This window comes from Mus caroli, chromosome 2, assembly GCF_900094665.2.
Source record: "Mus caroli chromosome 2, CAROLI_EIJ_v1.1, whole genome shotgun sequence".
NCBI lineage: Eukaryota > Metazoa > Chordata > Mammalia > Rodentia > Muridae > Mus > Mus caroli.
In genome coordinates, this window is record NC_034571.1 from 149,129,749 (window position 1) to 149,152,473 (window position 22,725).

The following is a 22,725-nucleotide window of genomic DNA, read 5'->3' on the forward strand; positions in this document are numbered from 1 at the left end:
CTGTCACTGTGGATAGGGAAGGACACTGTCACTGTGGGTAGAGAAGACACTGTCACTGTGGATAGAGAAGGACACTGTCACTGTGGGTAGAGAAGAACACTGTCACTGTGGGTAGAGAAGGACACTGTCACTGTGGATAGGGAAGGACACTGTCACTGTGGGTAGAGAAGACAGATAGGGAAGGTGGACACTGTCACTGCTGAGAAGGAGAAGGCAGATGCTGCAGTAAGGACAGATAGCAGTGCAGTCACACAGACCAGAACGGCAGTTGCCTAAACAAATACCAAGGGGCTGGGAGACGCCACAGTTTAGTCACTAGGCCACTTGCTGTACTAGCATGAGAATTGGGTTCAGTGCCCAGAACTCACTCACAAACCCAGGGTATGGTGGTATGCAATGTAGTTCCCTGCTGTGGAGGAGGAGGCAGATAGGAGTCCCTGGGACTTCCTTGCTAGCCAGCCTAGTTTACCTGGTGAATTCTCTTAAAAACAAAGTGGATGGCACAAACAGAATGACAGCCATAGCTGTCCTCTGGTCCCACCCCTAACACACTAGATATTGATCTCCTATCTCACTTCTAGGAATACACTTAAACTGAAAGAAGAGACAGAGAGTGCCAATATTCACAGCAGCACAATTCACCAGAATGTAGGAACAACGCAAACATCCCTCAACAGACGAATAGATATACAAAGTGTGGCATATCTATTCCTCAGCTTTAAAATGGAAAGACATCCCAATGCGTGCTATCACACTGATGAATGTGGAAGGTGGGCTCAAAAATAAGCCATTCAACAGACACACTAGTGTGCCATTTCACTGGGACATGGCACCTTTTCAAATAGTCAAATTCATGCACGCAGAAATAGCATGGAGATCGCCCGATGGGAGCAGGGAGAAATGGGGGCTTCCGCTTTAATAAGTAAAGGGTTTCAGGGTGGGAAGACGAAAAGGTCCCAGAGGTGCACAGTGGCAAAGGTCACACAACAATGTGAGGGTATCTAGCACCGAACTGTATGCCTAAAAGTTAAAGTAGCAAATTTTAAAACATGTATATTTAAAGAGAAATCAAAAGAGGCCAGCACTGCTTAGTATGCAGTCTTGGCTGAATGAGCTGTGTTTGGATGCTATGGAGACACGTACCTTCCTATAGAACAGTGCTAAGGACCCAGTCCTCTTGGGTTTGCTTGCTCCGGTCAGATGAGCATCTTGTGCTTTAGTCAGATGGGTCTGTTTCGGAGAAGCACCAATTAGTGACTGGGCAGTCAGTGACACAGGGCTCTCAGCTGTGGACTCCTGAGTTGTATTCATGGAGATAGGAACCAGTGTGATTTCTCCAGCATCATTGGCAATACCTGCATGCACAAGCAAGATTCTCAGTTGGAGATACAAGCTGAATGTTCACAGCAAGTTGTCAGTGTATATGTATGAATTAGTGCAGGGATGTTAGAGAAGGGGATGCAGCCATTACACAGGGGCTATCTATAACACAGTTCTGCTTTTACTTTTTGAAGCAAGAGCAGGTTTCCTTTCGATAGTCTTATGTTTCATTTTACTTAAGGAGACAAATTTTGAGTAGCAGGGTGTGATGTCTCATGTCTACAATCCTTGGGAAGCTAAGGCAGGAGGATGGCTGTAATCTGAGGCCTGCCGAGGTTACACGGTGAGTTAAAGCCAGCACGACATAGAGGCCCTGTCTTCAAAACAGACAACGACAACAAAAAATCTTGTCTTCTGTTTTTGTATGAGCCTGTGATGTTTTTATATGACACTTAAAACTTTTACAAACATCATCTATTTTTCTTACTTATGGGAGGAGTGTGTGTATGAGCCACGATGTGAGCATAGAGGTCAGAGGACAACCCACGGGGCCAGTTCTTTCCTACCATGTGGCTTCTGGGGACTGAACCTGGGCTGTCCAGTTCGCAGGCAAGATCCTTTAGCTGACGAGCCATCTCACTGGCCCAACTTTAATACTTTAAAAAGCAAATTTTACTCTTTTAAGCACTATTTCTCCCTTAATACACCAACTTACAAAGTTCAGATAACAACAATAAAACTAAATCCTAACAAAAAGGGTTGTAAATTTATAAAATGTGGAAATTTAAAATAGTATATGTTCAAAATAAAACAGGAGGTGGAGGACTGAACACTTCAGGGCAGTGCGACTGTGATGATAGATGTCATTATATACAGTGTCAATACTGTAATGTGCACAGAATGTCGGCTACCCAGAGTGACGCTGAATGTAAGCCGTGGGTTGTACGTGTGGATGAGTCAGTGAGGCCTCACTGATCTAAGAACCCGCTGCCTAGTGTGTACGATGTTGATGTTTTCACAGGCTGTGAGAGCGCACAGGGAGGATGACAGGAAGTGTATGACAAGTTCTTCTACTTTAAAATTCCTGTGAACTTCAAACTGCCCTACAATACAGGGTCAGTTAAAGGGAAAGAGAAGGACTTAGGTTTAAGAATAAAATACTGGGGCTGGAGAGACAGCTCAATGGCTCAGAGCATTTGCTGCTAATGCCGGGGACCCAAAGTTCAGTTCTCACCACTTACACAGTGGTTCACAACCACCTATACTCCAGTTCCAGGGAAACTGATGATCTCTTCTGGCCTATACGGGCATCAGGCATGTATATGGTGCATAGACATGCATGCAGGCAGAATTCTTATATACATAAAATAAAGTTTTTTAAAAATACAGTTATATAATGTGATGCAATGTCATAAGACATTTCTTAAATTTTTATGTAACTGAACAATATAAGGCAGAGATGAAGATATTACCATGCAAAGGAACTGTAACTTTCCGTCCCGTCGTCCCTGTGACTGTGGTTGTGGCCATTGTCAGAAGAGCTTGCCCAGGGGAAATTGATAAACTCTCAGCAGTGACACTCGAAGGAGCAATTTTCAGCTTTGTTCCTTCTGCCATGATCTTATCCATTAGTGTGTCCTTTGGTGGGTCATCTCCAAACAGTCTCCTCTTAGCACTTCCTGCAGCAGGGGAGCTGAAGCGCTCATGGACAGAAATCGGAGACAATGGTTGCATATCTAATAAAGAGAAAAAGAAAAGGTTTAAATTTAAAACGTATTCCAAAATAAAAAAATTCAGGTTTCCTTATTCACACGCTAAGCACTTGAGATGTAGAAGCGAGCATGGTTTCCACACTCACGAACTGCTGAGCCTAGAGAGGGAGAGAGCAGAGTGTTAGCAATGTGGCAGCTCAGCTTTCTGCATTCCTGCAGCTCTGTCCATAGCAACAGAGCAACCCGTTAAGAACAAGGGAGAGGCTGAGCAGTCGAATGACATAAGCACTAACTGTAGAGGTGGATTCTAGCTCTTGGTATTACCTACTAAATAAATAGCACCCACGATTAAGAGGAGGCACCAGCAAAACTCGGTTTGTGGAGTCAGTTTTGCCACCCCACATTCCCAGCAGTTGAAGGCAGTGGCTGTGCTTTATGAATTAGTAAACATGGAGCCATCTTTAGTAGGGTCACCAGGGAACGACACATGCCACTGTTGGCCTTGCCTTAATTGGAGGGTCTTCTCCTCCGATCAAAACCAAAGTGAAGACTATGGATTGGTGAGATGGGTCAGTCGTTAAAGTGCCCATCATGCAAATATAAGAAGCTGGGGATTTGGAGCCCCAGCCTCAAGGTGTGATGGCACAGGTCTGTTATCCTGACAGAGTAAAGCGGGGGAGGATGGGCAGAGACAGGCAGACCCCAGAACTCACTAGCCAGCCTGCCTCATGTGGTAAGGTGAAGAGCAACAGCAGAAGACATGGGTTATTAACCTCTGTCACACAGAGACACGGTATTAACCTGTCACACAGACACAGTTAGAGACTGGGTCTCTCCCAATGCGATTCACTACAGTGAACATAGGATCTCAAGACAGTTTTGATACTATATGTTCTTCTTTAAGGAAGAAGAGATATTTTATTCTAGAATCAAACAGATTTAAATAGAGGTTTAATTTATCCAAATTCAGCATTTCAATATGATAGCAGCTTAATCAAGTTTTTATGTTAACATAACAGGTAGTCACAGGAGTTTTTTTAGGTACATCAACAGAAACAACAGATCTCTGCGATAGAGCTCATGTAGTTTCTTTTTTTTTTTTTTTTTTTTCAAGACAGGGTTTCTCTGTGTAGCCATGGCTGACCTGGAACTCACTTTGTGGACCAGGCTGGCCTCGAACTCAAGAAATCCGCCTCCCTCTGCCTCCCGAGTGCTGGGATTAAAGGTATGCCCCACATTCTCATTCTCTTCTTCTTTTTTTTTTTCCCTTATATTTTTTTAAATTTTGTATTCAGCTTCTAAATTATTTTTTATTAGATATTTTCTTCATTTACATTTTAAATGCTATCCTGAAAGTCCCCTATACCCTCCCCCGGCCCTGCTCCCCAATCTACCCACTCCCACTTCCTGGCCCTGGCATTCCCCTGTACTGGGGCATATGATCTTCACAAGACTAAGGGCCTCTTCTCCCATTGATGGCTGCCTAGGCCATCCTCTGCTACATATGCAACTAGAGACACAGCTCTGGGGGTAGTGATTAGTTCATACTGTTAATCCTCCTATAGGGTTGCCGACCCCTTTAGCTCCTTGGGTATTTTCTCTAGCTCCTCCATTGGGGGCCCTGTTCCATCCAATAACATTCTCATTTTCACATTCATCTCTCTCTCTCTGTTTTTTGTTTTTGTTTCTTTGAGACAGTGTTTTTCTGTGTAGCCCTGGCTGTCCTGGAACAAACTCTCTCTGTAGACCAGAGTGGCCTTGAACCCAGAGATCCTCATGCCTTGGCCTCCTGAATGTTGGGATCAAAGGCATATACTACCATGCTGGCTCTCTGGCAACATTTTTAACTTTCCAGTTGGTATAAGAGAGCTGTTAAAACATTCAAAAAGCTTTCCAGGATAGTCACATAGATAGATACTAGGTCATATGCAGAGATGAGCAATGAATGGTAATTAAATGCTTTGGGCTGGTTTTATGTCAATTCGACACAAACTTGAGTCATCTGGGAAGACAGAACTTCAACTGAGAAAATGTTCCCACCAGTCTGGCCTGTGGGCAAGCCTATAGTGAATGTTCTTGACTAATGACTGAGATGGGCTTACTTCACTGTGGCCCATGATGCCCGTTGTCTGGCCGTCCTGGGCACTATAAGAAAGTAGAGTGAGCAAGACAGCGCTCCTCATTACCTCTAAATCTCCCCTGCCTCCAGGTTCCTGCCCTACTTGAGGTCCTGCTCTGACTTCTCTTGGAGGTGTACAGTGATGTGGAATTACAAGTTGAAACAAACTGTTTCTTCCCCAAGTTGCTTTATCACAGCAATAGAAACCTAAGAGGGCCATTAGTAACTTCTGTCTGTCATACAACAACAAAAATGGACTTTTGTCTTCCAAGGGTCAGCAAGCTCTCCCCAGCTCCATCACTGTTCAGAGGTTCAAGCCCACTGTTTCCTTTGACTCAAGGAGAACCATTAGTTGTGAGCTTCTACAAAAACTGTAATGTAAGTTACATATGTCTGGCTTTATTTTACTTTAGTTTTTGAGACAGGGTCTCATTATGTAGTCATGGCTGGCCTGGAATATTATGTAGACCAGAACAGGCTGACTTTAAACTCACCTTCCTCTTCCTCCGAAGTGCTGGGATTAAGTCATGCAGCAGCACGCCCAGCTCGTCACATATTTCTAGAGACATTCAATTCTGCATCGTTGTTCACAATGTTTTACCACTGTCCTGAGCCAACCTCACAAGCACAGCATGTGCTCTGCTGCTGCTGTTCTTTTTTGTTCTGTGCATGTTAGGCAAGCACTCGACCACTGAACGACAGTACCCACCACATTAAAGTGAAGGCATCTCAATACCTAGGTTGTTTGTTTGTTTGGTTTGGTTTTCTGAGACAGGGTTTTTCTGTGTAGCCCTGGCTGTCCTGGAACTCACTCTGTAGACCAGGCTGGCCTCGAACTCAGAAATCCACCTGCCTCTGCCTCCCGAGTGCTGGGATTAAAGGTTTGCGCCACCACTGCCCGGCCTCAGTACCTAGTTTTACTTTAAGTAGGTGATCAGTCAGTCTACTTTTAAAGTATAGGTAATAAAAATTACTCTGGCAATGATGTGTAATGTGAGATGGGGAAGCAGCTGTGGCTAAATAAAACTCTTTGAATGATTCTGGATATTACAAAAGCAGCCCTGACTTTAGTCCTCAGTAAACAAGTAGATTCTTGTAGCTCCCAGAGTCTACTTGAGTGCCTTGAATCTAAGAAAACCAAGAAAGCCTTTGGAGTGAACAGGAATGCTCAAAGGTGGTGGTTCTAGGAGAGAACTGGGTCCCAGCCATGACGTCATCTGTAGACTCCCTGAAATACCTTCTCTTATGAGAGCACTTGCTTAGCATGGCTTGAAGCTTTGGGTTTGATCCCCAGCCCACTGATATAAATTAAAAATTCACACAGAGTAACTTAGATGGTGCTTGCTGCCTTATGTTATTTATAGCAGGGCATCTTCTTTTGCCCTGGCAAACGGTGGATGGATCAGCTATTTATTTGTACGTTCATTGAACTGAGTGTTTACCAGAGTTTTTCCAGTATTTGCAAAGCAACAGTGCAACAGCAAAGGTTTTGACCATTCTTGGAATTGAAGAAGGCAAAGCGTACACCTGGAACTCAAGCACTCAGGAGGCGGAGGATGGAGGATGGAGGGCCAAAAGTCTGTGGCCAGCCTGGCTTACATAGAGAAGCTCTCTCAAACCCAAAACAAACAGAACAAATTCCAAGGGATTCGTAATTCAAGAGTTAAGTGTGTCAGAAGGTACAACACAATAAAAAACAAGACTGCACTAAAATCTTCCCATTATTAAAGCTCAAAAGGTACAATTTTTAAGAGTGTAAATAAGTCTTTTAGGAGATGTAGCTCAGTGGTGGAGGTTAATTTTTTAAATTAGATTTTAATTTATTTAGTTTGGAGGAGAATGGCAAGCCATGGTGCACCGGTGGGGGTCAGAGAATAACCAGAGAGTTGGTTCTGTACCCCAGCATGTGGGTCCTGGGGAGTCACACTCAGGCTGACAGGATTGGTGAAAAATTCACTGAGCCACAAGCCTTTTTCTTTCTTTTCTTTCCTCTTTTTTTCTTCCTCTCCACACAGAAACGGTCTTTCTCTGTAGCTCTGTCTGACCTGGAATTCACAATGTAGACCAGGCTGGCCTCAAACTTAGAAATCTGTATGCCTCTGCCTCTAGAATGGTGAGATTAAAGGCCTGTGCCACCAAGCTCAGCACAGAACTGCTTTTAATACAAAGAAGGGGTATAATAGGTCACATTGAGTATGGGTGAAAGCACTGAGCTTGTCAAATCTTGAAGAAATTAAATGTTTTATGCTTCTAAGGAGTTAGAAACTATTTTCTTAAGAAACTGATCGGGTACTGGAGCGATGGCTCAGCGGTTCAGAGCACTGACTGCTCTTCCAGAGGTCCTGAGGTCAATTCCCAGCAACCACATGGTGGCTCACAACCATCTGTAATGAGATACGGTGGTGGTGGTGCCCTCTTCTGGTTTCCAGACATACATGGAGGCAGAATGTTGTGTACGGAATAAATAAATAAATCTTAAAACAAACAAACAAACAAACTGGTCTGCATCTGTCCCCCCCAGTGCTCCATCAACGTCACACCTACCCTTTCGAAGGCTCCCACTGTCAGTGCGAACTTCCTTGACTCTTGGATGTATTATTGGAGACATTGGCATCATGGGGAGATGGCCTTGCACATTTCCTCCATTTCCTATTTCAAAGTTATTGGGGAATATAACCTACAGAAAACAATAGCACAGATAAAATACCACAGACAGATACCCAAGAAAAACAAAAACATGTATACAAGTCCTCGTGCATGAATGGTCATAGCAACATCATTCCTTTTTTATTGAAAAAAATTTTTTCATACAATATATTCTGATCAAGTTTTCCCCTCCTCCAATTCCTCTCGGACCCTTTCCACCTTCCTACTCATTCAAGATCTTTCTTTTCTTAAATCAAACAAGAGACACACAGCCACACAAGCGCACGCACACACGAAAACAAAAATGAACATGTAAAAGACCAGTAAAACAAAGCAAAATGAAACAGTCTATAAAAATACCAATGAGTTTTGTGTTAACCAACTACGGCTGGGCATGGGGCCTACCCTGAAATGTAGCTGATATACAATGAGACTCCCGTGGGGAAAACTGATTTTCCCTTGGCAATAGTCATCATCTGCAGATAATCTGATCATTTGGGGTGGGTGGGACTCCTTCCATTTCCCCCCTGTCAGTGCTAGGACATATCTGGCTTGAACTTGTGTAGAGCATCGTTCATAACATCCAAGGCTACACAAAGAAACCCTCTCTCGAAAAACAAAACTTATTCTCTTTGTCTAGCCCTGGCTTACTTCTTCACAGGAAGGGACTCTGTTTGCAGAAGAATGCAGAGCCTCCCACAGTGCAGAATTATTAGTCCAAGCCAAACTCTCCAAAATCTGTTCTTCAATGCTGTTCAGATGTTTCACCATGTCTCTGGAAAGGCCCTCCTCTGAGCGGATCACCACCTCAATAACCTGAAGAGAAGAACATAGAAACAGCAGTGAGTTCAGACTAATAAGCAATCACTGCTCTGGGCACACAGACATGAATGGCTCACTATACTGCCACAAAGAATCCCACTGGAGCCATAATTCTGTGGACGACTAGAATCTGTGTGTTATAAATTTAAATAAAGATGCTTTTAAGTCTCTTTATTCTTCTCTCATGCAATATATCCCAACTGCAGCCTCCCTCCTTCCAGTTCCTGCCTCTTCCCCACCCCCAGATCCACTGCCCCTCTTTCTCCCTCTAGAAAAGAGCAGGCCTCTGAGTAATATCAAGTGAACACTAACAAGATGACCACATACAGGGCTGGCCAACAGTTAAAAATGCTTTCTACACAAGCAAGAGTTCAGATCCCCAGAGTGCATGTCACGTCCAGAGACTATCAGAGGCAGTAACTTCCAAGGCCTGCCTCTAGCTCCAGCCTCGGAAGGCAGAGGCCAGCAATCTCTGGAGAAGGCTGGCCACAAGACTGGCTATATTGGCTGGTCTGGGTTTCATTAAGAGACCCTGCCTCAAAGGATACGATGAGAACAGTTAAGCAAGATCCCTAACATCAACTTTAGGTTTCCACACGCTCATGCCCAAACATACATGTGCACCTACACACATGTGAGTGAGTCTACATGCATTCATACATATCACACAGACACATGAAAACAAAAAAAGGGGAAAATATTACCACATACTCGAGCTATATATCAGCAGAAAAGTCCTTATCTACGATGTGCAAGGTCCTGTGTTCTATTCCTAGACCAAGATAATTAACTAGTAAAAGAATAAGGTAAAATAAAACTATACACATCTTTCACGTCTTCTTGTTTTGGTTTTTGAGGCAGGACCTCAGGTAGCGGAGGCTGGCTGTGACCTTCTGGATAGGGAAGACGAACCTCTGATCCCCCTGCCTCCACCTTTGAGTGCAGGATTACAGGCATGGCTGTGATCCCCCTGCCTCCACCTCTGAGTGCAGGATTATAGGCATGGCTGTGATCCCCCTGCCTCCACCTCTGAGTGCAGGATTATAGGCATGGCTGTGATCCTCCTGCCTCAGGCCTGTGATCCAATGGGTATAAACAGGGGAAAAGTCCAAGAGTGGTAGTGGCCTAGTCCTAACTTCCCGTCTTCTTTCTTTTTAATCCACCTCCCCTCTCCAATATCTCAAAAGAATAGAATGAACTATTTAAAAGTGACTGTATGTGTTTTCTTAAAAAAAAAAAAAAAAAAAAAAAAAGTAAAATTCCGGTTAGTTAATGACTCTAGCACAGGGAGAGGGCCTAAAGCCTCTGGAGCGAGTAACTTTGAAACCCAGTGCTATCTGGGTCTGTGCTAAAGGAAGTGAGGCCTAGGGAGAGGAGCATGCGAGGCTCAGTACTGAGTGCCAGCTCACATTTGCAAGTCAGTAACTTGAAAAGAACTCAATTTCCTCCTCCTTCCTTTTGTCTTTGTCTACACCCCAAGAGGAATAATTACTACGAGAATACTTCCAGAAATATTTTCTAAACATTGCAACAGTGTTTCTTCAGCATTGAGATAAGTGCTTATGTGAATACATACCAGAACAGAACTTTGCAATCACCTTACCTTATAAAAATAAAATGGCTGCAAATCGAGAACTTCAATAATCCACGGGAAAGTACGGGGTGAGCTATATGCAAAGAGCACAATTTCCAAACAACAAGCCATCAAGGATTTATGAAATATATCTTGCTCTAAAAGAACCTTGGGGAAGAAAAAGATGAGACTTTAGTATTTCTCAGTAATTTCACCCTTGGTCCTTCCAGAAAGAACACTATAAGCTCATGTGGTTAGGAAGTGAGGCGGAAAGATTTATATTCTAGCTGTAGCTGTAGAGCAAGACAGAGGCCAAGCTAGGCAGCATACAGAGAAAAGCAGGTAACGGGGAAGAACAGCTTGCAAAGAATAGACAAACTACGTCCACTGCCCAGAGAGGTCAGGTAAGGAGGAGGGGACGCCTGGGTCCCCTGGGAAGGGGAAACAGAAGAGGTTTCTGCACGTGGGAATGGGAGTGATGGGGGAAAGGAGAAACGGAGGGAGAAAAACAGTCAAAATAATCTGCAAAAATATTATCCTGAATTATCAGAGACAATTAGATAATTAGGATATAGGTCCAGCTCTGTTTTATATAAAAAACCATATATTATGTATGTGTGTGTATACATAAATGTATGTATCATATATGCATATGTATCATGTACATATATACCCCACTCTCAAGCTGATAAAGTTTTCCAATCATACTTACTCTCATTTGCTGTAGATTTTTAATTTTAATGAGGGACATGAAAAATGAGCCTAAAATTGTTAATACAAAATAGGTGATATTTCCATTGGGAGAAAAAAAATCTTATGATTTGTTCTTTTCTTTTAATTATTTTGTCAGTATAAATGTTAACACCAAAATAAAAAATAAAATAATACAGAAGCTAAAAGTTCAGAGAAAAAAAATACTTCACTGAGAAAACAAATGCCTCTCTCATCAATGAGTGTAAGATCCAACACGTTGGTGGTGGATGCCTTTAAACCAGCAGTTCGGAGGCAGAGGGAGAGAGGCAGAGAGGCAGAAAGGCAGAGAGGCAGAGAGGCAGAAAGGCAGAGAGGCAGAGGCAGGTGGAGTCTGAGTTCCAGTCTATGGATTGAAGTCCAGGACAGCCAAGATTACACAGAGAAATTCTGTCTCAAACCCCACTCTCTGCAAAAAAAAAAAAAAAAGATCTAACATGTTTTCAGTTTTAAAAAATGGTCATTTGGGGACCATAGGGGAGATGACTCAGTGGGTAAAGCTGTCTGGCAACAAGCGTGACAGCAGGAGTTTGATCCCTGGAACCCAAACACTAGGAGTGAAACCAACCCCTCGTTTCCACACGCACACCATGTCCCGTGCTCTCTGACATATATAAATGTACTGGCTAGTTTTGTGTCAACTTGACACAGCTGGAGTTATCACAGAGAAAGGAGCTTCAGTTGAGGAAATGCCTCCATGAGATACAACTGTAAGGTATTTTCTCAATTAGTGATCAAGGGGGAAAGGCCTCGTGTGGGTGGTGCCATCTCTGGGCTGGTAGTCTTGGTTCTATAAAAAAGCAAGCTGAGCAAGCCAAGGGAAGCAAGCCAGTAAAGAACATCCCTCCATGGCCTCTGCATCAGCTCCTGCTTCCTGACCTGCTTGAGTTCCAGTCCTGACTTCCTTGGTGATGAACAGCAGTATGGAAGTGTAAGCTGAATAAACCCTTTCCTCCCCAATTTGCTTCTTGGTCATGATGTTTGTGCAGGAATAGAAACCCTGACTAAGACAATAAACATTTAAAAAATAAGCTATTTGAGTCAGTGAGCCCCTGAGTGGGTAAAGGGACTTGCCTTGCCTGGCAACCCGAGTTTGGTCCCTGAAAGCACATAAACTTGGGAGGAAAGAACTGAGTCCACCAAGTCTTCTGACCTCCAAACCTGCACCATTCCGTGCACACGGCCAGACACACATCATAGACACAATATCTTTAAAATTTATCGGCACTTATTTTGTTTGTGTATGTGGTTGTGTGTGAACACATAAGTGTATGTTCCATGGTGCCCATATGTGTACTGTGAGGATCAAACTAAAGTTGTCAGGTTTGCACATTAAGTGCTTTTTAGCCACTGAATCACCTTGCTGGACTCCAAACTTAATTTTTAAAAGCTATGTATGACCCTTCTTTTATTAAGAATCACCAGAAATCAACAAGAGAATAAAATCCCAGAAACTCCATTTAGGATAAAGCCAAAAGCCATCCATAACTACAATGCAAGTACAAAGACCAAAGGAAGAAAGGATGACAAGCGACTCACAGACAAAAGCACTCAAATATATTTGAGAGCTGACAGACAGACAGACACTTAAAGGAACTTGATGTATGAAACCTGGAGGAAACACAGCATTGATGGCACAGAGGCAGAATGCAAAGTAGAAATGAGGCAAGAACAGACCCGGGGGCAGGGGTGATCTGGAAAACTGCAGGGGTTAGACTGTGGGAGGGACGAAGGGAGGGGACACAGCCAGAGGTCTAAGGGTCAATGATAACCCCTTAGGAGTCTGAACTGTTCTCTAGAGAAACTGAACGAGACTTAACGGGCACTTAAGAAGAGGCAGATGTCTATAACTAGGCTGTCGGACATTCTCCCTTCCGACAACAACCAGGCAAGAATGGGACAGGTAGCTACAACTCTTACCACCTGAGACCACTGGACGCCACCCCACAGGTCAGCAACTTCAGTGCCTTATATATAAGCAGACAATCACAGATAGTCCAACATTTGCAGAAAAACCTCTCCTTGAAATACAGAGCATAACATACAGAAACATATGGGGACATGTTAGGCAATAGAAGAAAACACTAAAACACTATAATTAACCTTAAGGAATAAAAAATAAATGCAATAAATTGGGGGTATATGCTCAATGGTAGGGCACTTGCCTCGTATGTAAGTACAGGACCCTGAATTCACAAAACAGAGCACTGCAAAATAATGAAACCAAACAAACACAATGAATCACAGGACAGATACAAGTTTAAACTAAAAGGCCGCTCTGTAGGAATGCCCAATGGATGACTGTAAAACCCACAAAAGGGTACATTAGGAGACTAGGGGTGCAATTTAGTTGGTAGAGTGCTAGGCATTCCAGACCACTGGGGATGAACAGAGAGAACTATTTACAAGACTTCTGAAGCTCCGGCGATGGTGGCGCAGGCCTTTAGCCCCAGCATTTGGGAGGCAGAGGCAGGTGGATCTCTTAGAATTCGAGGCCAGCCTGGGTTTCAGAGTTCCAGGCTAGCCAGGGCTATACAGAGAAACCTTGTATCCAAAAGCCAAAAACAAAACAAAACAAAAGATTTCTGAAATAAAGACTAGTCCTACACAAAGAAAGAACACACCACTAATTAGCATCCTTAGAAAGTAGACGATAATGGAGTCATGTCTTCAAAGTCATAAAGAAAAATGTCAATTTAGATTCTGCATACAGACAGCTACAGTAAAGTGTCAGCCAACAAACAGTTAAGTGGACGTTAAAGGACTTAGGGTTAGAGATATGTGCTTAGTGGTGGTAGTGGCTCTTCCTGGTTGTCAACTTGACTATATCTGGAATGAACTACAATCCAGAATTGGAAGGCTCACTAGTGACCCTAATCTGGAGGCTGGGAGGTACAAGTTTCTGATCTGGATCTTGGTATGGAGATCTTGAGGCATAGTGGCTATGGATTTCAGAAGATTAAGACAGGGAGATCTCCGAGTTCAAGGTCATCTGGGATTAAAGGTGTGGTGGAACACACCTTTAATCTGGGCTACACCTTCTGCTGGAGACAATATAAGGACATTGGAAGAAGGGAGTCTTGCTCTTGCTCCTTTTTGCCTGCTTACTGTGTGGGTCTGAGTAACTGCTAGATCCTTGGACTTCCATTCACAGCTGCGACTGAACCATTGTTGGGAATTGGGCTGCAGACTGTAAGTCATCAATAAATTCCTTTACTATATAGAGACTACCCATAAGTTCTGTGACTCTAGAGAACCCTGACTAATACAGTGGCTAAGAGGAATGGTAGCTCTTCCAGAGGACTCAAGCAAGTATCAGCATGGCAGCTCACAACCAGCAGTAACTTGGAGAATCCAATGGCCTTTCCTAGCCTCCCTGGGCACTTCATGCACAAGGTGCACAGCAGGCATACATATAGGCAAGACATACACAGAATAAAAGTAAAGGGAAAAAGCCTTTAAAAGGAGATATGGGGGGCTGAGTCAGTGCTCAGCGGGTAAGAGCACCGACTGCTCTTCTGAAGGTCCTGAAGTCAAATCCCAGCAACCACATGGTGGCTCACAATCATCCGTAATGAGGTCTGATGCCCTCTTCTGGAGAGAGCTACGGTGTACTTATGTATAATAAATCTTTGGGCCAGAGAAAGCAGAGCCAGAGAGAGGAGTCAAAGTGTCTGAAGACAGCTACATTGTAGTTACATATAATAAATAAATAAATCTTTTTTAAAAATTAGATATGGTTTCTACATTTTACTGAAATGGTGAGATATCTATACCAGTAGAATGAGAGTCATACACACACACTCACATACACTGACAAAAAAGAAAGAAAATACATATGAAAAGAAGCTAGAGCCTTAAAAAAATTGGCCAAGAAACCCACCAAAACACAGAAAAAGCAAGCAAGCAGAAGAGGAGAGGTGTGTCTTTGCACAGGCTGTATTTTTCCGAGCTGGAAGGAAGGAAAGTAGAAACGAAGAGGGGAAAAAAGGACAAACAGGAAAGAGAAATAAAATGGCCGACTTAGACTTTACCACATTCATAATGACATGAAAGTGGCTAAAACTGCCAGCTAAAAGACAGAGATGACAGAGTAGATATGAAAAACCATGACCTACACTGGGAATAGCAGTGCATGCCAGTAATTTCAGCACTGAGAAGGCTGAGACAGGGGGATGATCACTGTGAGTCCATCAGAGCTACATGGTAAATTCAAGGCCATCTTGGCTACAAGAGGCTTTCTCTATCAGGCCCACCCCTGAAAAACAAACAAAAACAAAAAACCCATGACTCAAATATTTGCTTCCTGCAAGAAACTCATATAATAATCGAGGTTGCTTGGAAGCAGAACAATGGAAAAAGATGTATCATGCAAACATTAACCAAAAAGAATGGGGAACCATTAGAAAGACTTCATAGCAAACAAAATTACCAGGGTCAGAGAAGGGGCACTATATGGTGACAAAAGGGTCAACTTACAGAGAAGTCAAGGAAGCAATCTTAAATTTGCTAAATAGCAAAGCTTCAAAATATGAAAAGAAAAAACTCTGATAGATATGAATGAGACAAATTCACAATTATATCCAGACATTTCAGTATCCCTCTCAGTAACAGATAGAAGCAAGCAGAAAATTAGCAAGAGAATAGTCTCAGCAACATCATAAACAACAATATCGGATATAACACAAATCACAATGTGATAAAATACACCTGGACAGTTAAAGAACATTCCATACAACAGAAGAACATACATTTCTTCAAGGTTTTATAGAACATTACCAAGATAAACTCCATCTTAGGCTACAAAACATAGTATCAATAAATTAAAAGAGGTGGATTCACACGATGTGTTATAAAACTATAACTACTACATTAGACTAGTGGCTAAGTGGATCATGAGATAAAGGGCAGCCTGAAGGCCTTCCTCCTTTCTGGTAATGGAATTCTGGGCAGTCAGTGCAGTAGGCACCATTTATTTGTGGCTTTATTTTCTGAGGATTCTTTCATTTGCCCATGGTCAGTCTTAATTCAAAAATCTTAATGAACAATCACAGACACTAATTCTTAAGTTTTAAATTGTGTGCTCCTCTGAGCAGTATAAGACAGCAGATTGTCTCAGTCTGCCCTGCTGTGGATGGGAATCATCCCTTTGTCTGGTAGATCCATACTGTATATGCTACCTGCTCATTAGCCATTTAGTAGTAGTGATTGTGATGTGGTGTGTCAGGGCTTATGCTTAAGTCCCCACATTTTACTTAATAATGACCCTAAGGTGCAAGAGTAGAGACAGTAGCAATTTAGGAAAGACAAACAGTAACCACAGCGTGCTTTGTATAGGGACAAGGATGAAAGGACAATAAGGTCTTTGAGAGAAGGAAAATATTCATATAACTTTCAATATATCATCTTGTTGTAACTATTATTAGTAGCAACTCTTAGTGCTACGTTCTCACTGTGCCTGAATAGATAAATGTTATCAGCCAAACATGATGGCACATCTGCCACCTCAGCACGTGGGAAGCAGAGCAGGAAGATTGCTGCCACCTCTGGCTACATAGTGAGTCCTTAGCTTACAAAACAAAATCAGGCTGCTAAGATGGCTTGGCAGGTAAGGGTTCACTCCCCCAAGCCTGAGGATCCACCAGAGGGAAAGAAAAAGAACCTAAAGCTGTCCTCGCACCCCCACATACATACTCCAGCCCACGTGCATGAGCACAAGTTCATGCTTAACAGTTGTTCCAAAAACCCAAAAGCAAACCAGTGTTATCACAGATATGCATATACATACGAACAAACAGAAATACAGGAATAAGAGCTAACTGAAAATTATCTCCCTCCCAAAAAGGGGGGGGGGCTACTAGATCTTAACTTTGTTCTGGTTACACACCCACACATGATACACCTATACAAGGCCAGACACTATTTTACTGTCAATTTCTTTGTTTTGATACTATACTGCTTAAGTTGTAATCCCTGTAGGAAGATGATCTCTCTGTTACATTTGCAACTTTGTATGGATGTATAACTATTTAAAAATAAAAGTAAAAATTTTACTTCTCCCTTAGGTGTTCCATTAAGATGTTAGCATAAACCACAAAAGACAAATGTATGAAATCTAAGAAAAAGAACCAATACTAAAGAAATGAGATGAACATTTCATTTCAGGGTGCAACAGAGAAATGCTTTTGTGACAGTCCACAGCATTCTTACTGATCTGCCTGTTTATGGTGGAACAGAAGATGGAATGGCTCTAGGACTGACTGCAGAGTACACAGAGGGAAGGGGCAAAATGGAAGCAACTTATGCTAGGCTTAACTTTGGAGAACATTTCTGAATTTTTTGAAAAGATGACTGAAGAGATGGCTTAGGTAAGGGCACCTGAGGCCAAGCCTGATGACCTGAGTTTGATCTCTAGGACCTGCACAGTAGGAGAGAAACTGACTCCTGCAAGTTGACTTCTGACCTCCACATGCACGCCAACTATAGTGTAAGGTACAATCCGTCCCTCCACCAAATACATAAATACACAGTAAATGTACAAAACAAAAGAAACATGTTTATAGAAGTCCTTGAGGTGATCAGACTTGGTCAAATATTCAAAGAGAACTATTGTGTTTTTTTTTTAAGAAAAACAAATACTATTTTATAACTTAAGAATCCTTGAGTTATAAACAAATAAACAATTGTTAGCTTAATAATTTGAGAGGAAGACCAGAGAACATAGAAAGCTCACTTATAGGGAGAACAAAGATGATGTTTACATATTTGACCTTTCTATTTCCAGATGAATAGCCTGGAAGTGTCAAAATCAACAAAAGAAATTAAAAAAGAAAACCTTGTCCACATCTGCCATAAACTGCTGATTCCCCACAACGGCCTACAGAGCCTGTCAAAATACTGCTTCCCTAACACAGCTCCCAGGGCTTGAATGCAGACTGCACAGCTGCACTCGGTGCAGCTGCACTGCTCCAAAGCCTGTAGGGGGCACTGAAGGCACTGGGTGTGTGTGTGGCAGGGTCCATGCACTGCCACTGAGCTTTGAATTGCAAATGTTCTTCATTCAACTCTGGGTAATTATCAATCCCCCCCCCCCCCAAGAAAAACAAACCCTTTGAGAATACCTTTGATTTTCTACAGAACAGCAACCCAAACTAAATGCTAAGCACCAGATGTCAAGCGTCCAGAACTGGTTAGAAATACTGTAGCCCTGTGGAGGGAACTACCAGATTCAGAAGAGAAAGTTATGAAGCTAACCTTAGGCAAAATGAAAGCCTACAAAGAGGCCGTGAGCAGTTTCAAGAACAGTCAACTCCAAGTCAGCTTCTGTCTTCTGAGAAAGAAATCAGGCAAGAACTTTAAAAATGAGTTATTAAAAAGAAGGGAATTAATTTTGCTTGGAAAACCAGAAAGACCTCCATCAGCACATTTATTATCTGAAAGCTTCTAAGAGGCGAAAGATCAATCTGTGCAGAGAAAGCTGAGGACTGAACACAGGCTTGGAAGACCCTGTCCGGTGCACATAAGCAGACATGTTCAGCTTGTTAAAGCTGACTTCTTTGTGATAATGAAATGAAGTCTTAGGAAGAGCAGGTGGCTGCAGTTAACAAAGTGACCTCATCAGTCATGGTGTGAAACAATCAGGTGACATCATTGAGAATCAAGGGAGAAACCAACTAGGTCTCAAGGTCGTAAGTAGTTGTCAAACTAGAAAGGACAAAGCTGGTTAACAGCTGACATTCAGTTCCTCTTTCGGAGCTCATGGACGGCTGCTGCTTGAATCCATCTCTATTCCTGCCAAGTTCCGCCTTGTGTAAGAACTGGAGAGGAGGCTGTCCACGCAGAGGTGGCAGTGCCTCATTCTCCTCTGATGCAGGCAGAGATGTGAGGCTTTGACACGCTGACAGCTACGTGCAAGTGTGTGCTCCTATGTTCTGGGACCACAAATGCTTTCACAGCTGTTGCAGAACTATGGTATAACTGTGTTCTCAAAGAAGCTTTTAGACTCACTAGGTAAAATGAGTGTAGAGTTGATGGTTGTACATAAAAGTGAGTGTAAATTTTCTAGTAGAGTGGAAATCTCATTTTCATATTCTCCCTCATAATCTTTTTCCTCAACTAAAAACTAAGAAATTATGTAAATTTTTATTGCTTACATTGTATAGAATAAAAATTATTACTTTTTTAGAAAGTGAAAACAAACTAACAAAAAGAACCCTCTTACTTCCCTGGTAGGACTGAAAGCTGGCTCGGAGGATAGATTTACTTACCGACATGTCCATTCCATGAAGCCGTCGAGTTTCCTGGACCATTATAGTCTCCAGTATTTTGTAATACAAAATTTCTGCCAGTTTTAGTCTGTTTACAGCAAAGTCTATAGAAAACAAAGGAGAGCATATGCTATTGAAATGGTGATGGCCAAAGCAAACTCAACAGTAAACAGGTACATTAACTGCAAGAGATGGGAACTGACTGTGGGGACATTCTTTCTCCACACTTAATGCCATCTGTGGAGACAGTCTCTATACTTAATGCTGTGCCGATTTTAATCTTCTCTTCTTACCTATGTGAGATCCTGGCTGTTTATCTGTGGACTGGGTATAGTGTTGGCAGAAAGTCTCTCCTATTCCTTTCACGATTTTTATAATGTTTCCCATAGGATTCCGCATACAAGATCTATAAAATACAAGAGAAACTTGCTTATCAGGAAAACCCAGATTATCAACATTCCTCAAGAATCTTCAAGAATCACCCAAGGGCTAGGATCCAGCTCAGTGACAGACAGCTTGCCTAGATACCCAAGACCATGGAATACAGATACAAACTTGCACGCGCACATACACTGTAAGTATTAGGGACTGAACTCAGCAGGCATTTGCTGAATTGCCTTACCAGTCAGCTATAAGAATTTTTAATCATGCTATTTTGCCAGATATGGTAGCATACATTTGGTGCCTGCTTAGACATGAAATGTATGCAGTGCGACAGAGGCCAAACAAGGTGCCAGTCTAATGTGTGTGCTCAGAATCGAACCTTGGATCTCTGCAAAAGCAACAAGTGCTATTAACTGCTGGCCCATCTCTCTGGTCCAGGAGCATTTATTATTTATTATTATTTATTTTGGTAGCGGTCAGAGGATATCTAGAATTCATCTCTCTTTTTCCACCATGTGGGAACTCAGCATCAAACTCAAGTTATCAGACTTGGCAGCCAAAGATAAAAGATATAGTCCTGAGCCATCTCACTGGCCCTGAATTAATTTTTTAACATTGTGTAATATCTTCATTCTTCTGCATAAGGATATTTTGTTTTCCCAACATCATTTCTTACTCTTTACCCACTATATGGTCTTGGTACACTATCAATGATCACTTGAAAAAAATATAGCTTATTTCTCTCCATTTTGTTTCCCCGGTTTATACATGTCTGAGTCAATACCTTGCTTTTTTGATTATTGAAGCTGTGTACTATTCTACTATATTGAAATAAAATGTAAAGCCTCCAGCGCTGATCTTTTTCAAGTTTGTTTTGGCTTCTGGGGGTACTAAAGTTCCCCATGAGTTTTAAAGTTTGGTGGGGTTTTTTTTTCTTCCTATTTTGGTTTGTTATAGTTTTGGGTTTGTTTGTTTTTTGAGACATGGTCTCATGTAGCCCAGGCTGTTCCTGAACTATTCATATAGCCAAAGATGACTTGAGGTCTGCTCTGCCTGCTTTCCCCTGCAGGAGCTAGGACTGCGAGCATGCCTGCCCTCACCTGGCTCCCGTGTCTGTCTTTTTGTGCTTCTCATTCCGTCCCTTCTCCTATTGCTGTAACATGCTTGCACAGTGGCCTTGCCACTTCTTTTCAATTTACTCATGCTGACAGTTCAGTACAGGTCAATCTACTCAGGAGCTATGACCAGATCTTCAGGGCAGTCTTCCAGCCTTCCCTACAACATCTCTTCACAGATATTTTTGAGACTATGGACAACTTTCGCAACCTTCTTGTGGCCTAAAGGTTTAGAAAAGAAGGAACGAGTGTCACTGCTCTGCAGCTCTTGCTGGAGAACTAGATTTTCCTTCTCTTCTGAGATTTAGGTAAGTATCTTCATTCCAGCGTTCCCTAGGGATATCTTTAGCTTTATGAGGATCTTTCCAGAGTTATAATGAACTCTGGAGAATGGAAGGCTTTTAAGTAGTTTCCCATAATCCTGATTAAACCCTGGTGGGAAGACATGGGACATTCTTTCTTTGGAAGGTTTTTTTTCTTATGAACTTTAACACATCTACCTATGTAACCTACGTGTTCTCTCTCTCTCTCTCTCTCTCTCTCTCTCTCTCTCTCTCTCTCTCTCTGTGCTGAGACAGTGCTGGAGTATGACTTGGAACCCTTCTCCTGTCTCTACCTGTCAAGTGCTGGGATTACAGGAGAAGAGCTCTGCCCCCAGCTCCTCCTCCCTCTTATCCATTGAGATATTTTATTTACATGTATATTTCACATTCCTAAAAAAATTAATCTCAGGACTTTCATTTCTATGTCTTAATACTCTGCCTTTTCAAGGTTCACCACGTTCATAAGCCCCATCTCAGGCAATGACTCTGTACTTGCTCTTCCTGTGAGACTTACTACAGTCTTGCCAAAACTGTGCTCATGACTAAGAGATTCAGCCATGCCTCAGGGTTAGTCAGAGCCTGGCTACTTGGAGAATAACTTTTCTTCTGTTTCTTTATTGGTGTCTATGTATATCTGTGGACTTGTCTGTGGATGCCAGAGGTCACCCTTGGGTGCCAATCCTCAGAAACTGACCAGTTTGTTTTTCAGATAGGTTCTCTCATTAGCCTGGGTTCTCCGATGAGGCAAGGTGAGCCCCAAGCATCCTCTTGTTTCTGCCGCCTTGGTGCTGTGCTTTACAAAGGCATGGCACCAAGCACTCAGCTTCCTTAGTGGATCTGGTGAATCACACTCAGGGTCTCAGCACTTCACCAAATGAGTTATCTTTTAATACTGCTCTGGGGGGCTGGAGAGGAGTGAGCCACAGAGTCAGGTGTAGCCTAAGTTATTTGACAGAACTAATTCTCAGAGGACAACAACAGTGGCCTGAACCTGGAAATGTCACCTCGCTCTCTTTGCTTGTTTTTGAGACGAGGTCTCATGTAACCAAGGCTGGTCTTGAACTCCTGATTATTACCCTCACCAGAAGGATGGAGGAAGAGCCCAGTGTGGAACAGTGATAGGTAGGAGCACAATCCTATCAAGCACACCCTTCCAGCACTGCCTGTTAGGGAACAAGCTGTCGGAACAGACTCCTCCATTACCTTTCCTTACCACTAATTTAGAAGTTTATAACACGAAATCCTCTCTCTCTCTCTCTTTCCTCAAAGGAGCTGCTGAACATTATTTTCCTGATTCTCATTATTCTTTTATTTCATTAGGAGTCAGAAAAGAAGGGTCTCTGCTATCGCATCATCCCACCATCTTTACCAGGAAACATGCCTCTTTAAAAATCAACTCCATGAAATCCCACTATATACTGTCCCCGAAGGTAACCAGTCTCACCTTGAATAACCACTCAGGTTGAACTCAGTTAAAGTAAACTCAGGGGCCAGCGAGACGGCTCAGTTGGTAAGGGCATTTGCCTCTAAGCCTAACAACCTACATTCGATGTCCACGATCTGCATGGTGGAAGGAGAGCAATGCCTTCATCACGTGGTCTTGCCTCTATAAACATGCCATGGCACGCTAAAGTTTCCCCATAAAAAAGAAAGTCAACTAAAAAGAAAAACCACAAATAACTCAAGATCTTACA

General features: G+C 42.5%; 1 protein-coding gene across 3 annotated transcripts in view; it reads right to left on the minus strand.

Moving 5' to 3' along the window:
• Rbl1 (RB transcriptional corepressor like 1) overlaps positions 1 to 22,725 on the minus strand; it is a 55,699-nt gene that overhangs the window by 20,627 nt on the left and 12,347 nt on the right. For 2 of the 3 annotated variants that reach the window (XM_021183601.1, XM_029474640.1), the window contains 7 exons: positions 19,503 to 19,615; positions 19,210 to 19,313; positions 10,223 to 10,360; positions 8,449 to 8,613; positions 7,696 to 7,828; positions 2,793 to 3,056; positions 1,144 to 1,355 (listed from right to left, as the gene is read on the minus strand). In XM_021183601.1, coding sequence (XP_021039260.1) covers positions 1,144 to 1,355; positions 2,793 to 3,056; positions 7,696 to 7,828; positions 8,449 to 8,613; positions 10,223 to 10,360; positions 19,210 to 19,313; positions 19,503 to 19,615 — 1,129 coding nt within the window. Of the gene's footprint in view, positions 1 to 1,143; positions 1,356 to 2,792; positions 3,057 to 7,695; positions 7,829 to 7,916; positions 8,614 to 10,222; positions 10,361 to 19,209; positions 19,314 to 19,502; positions 19,616 to 22,725 lie in introns of those variants that run through there. The other variant, XM_029474642.1, reaches the window with a different exon arrangement.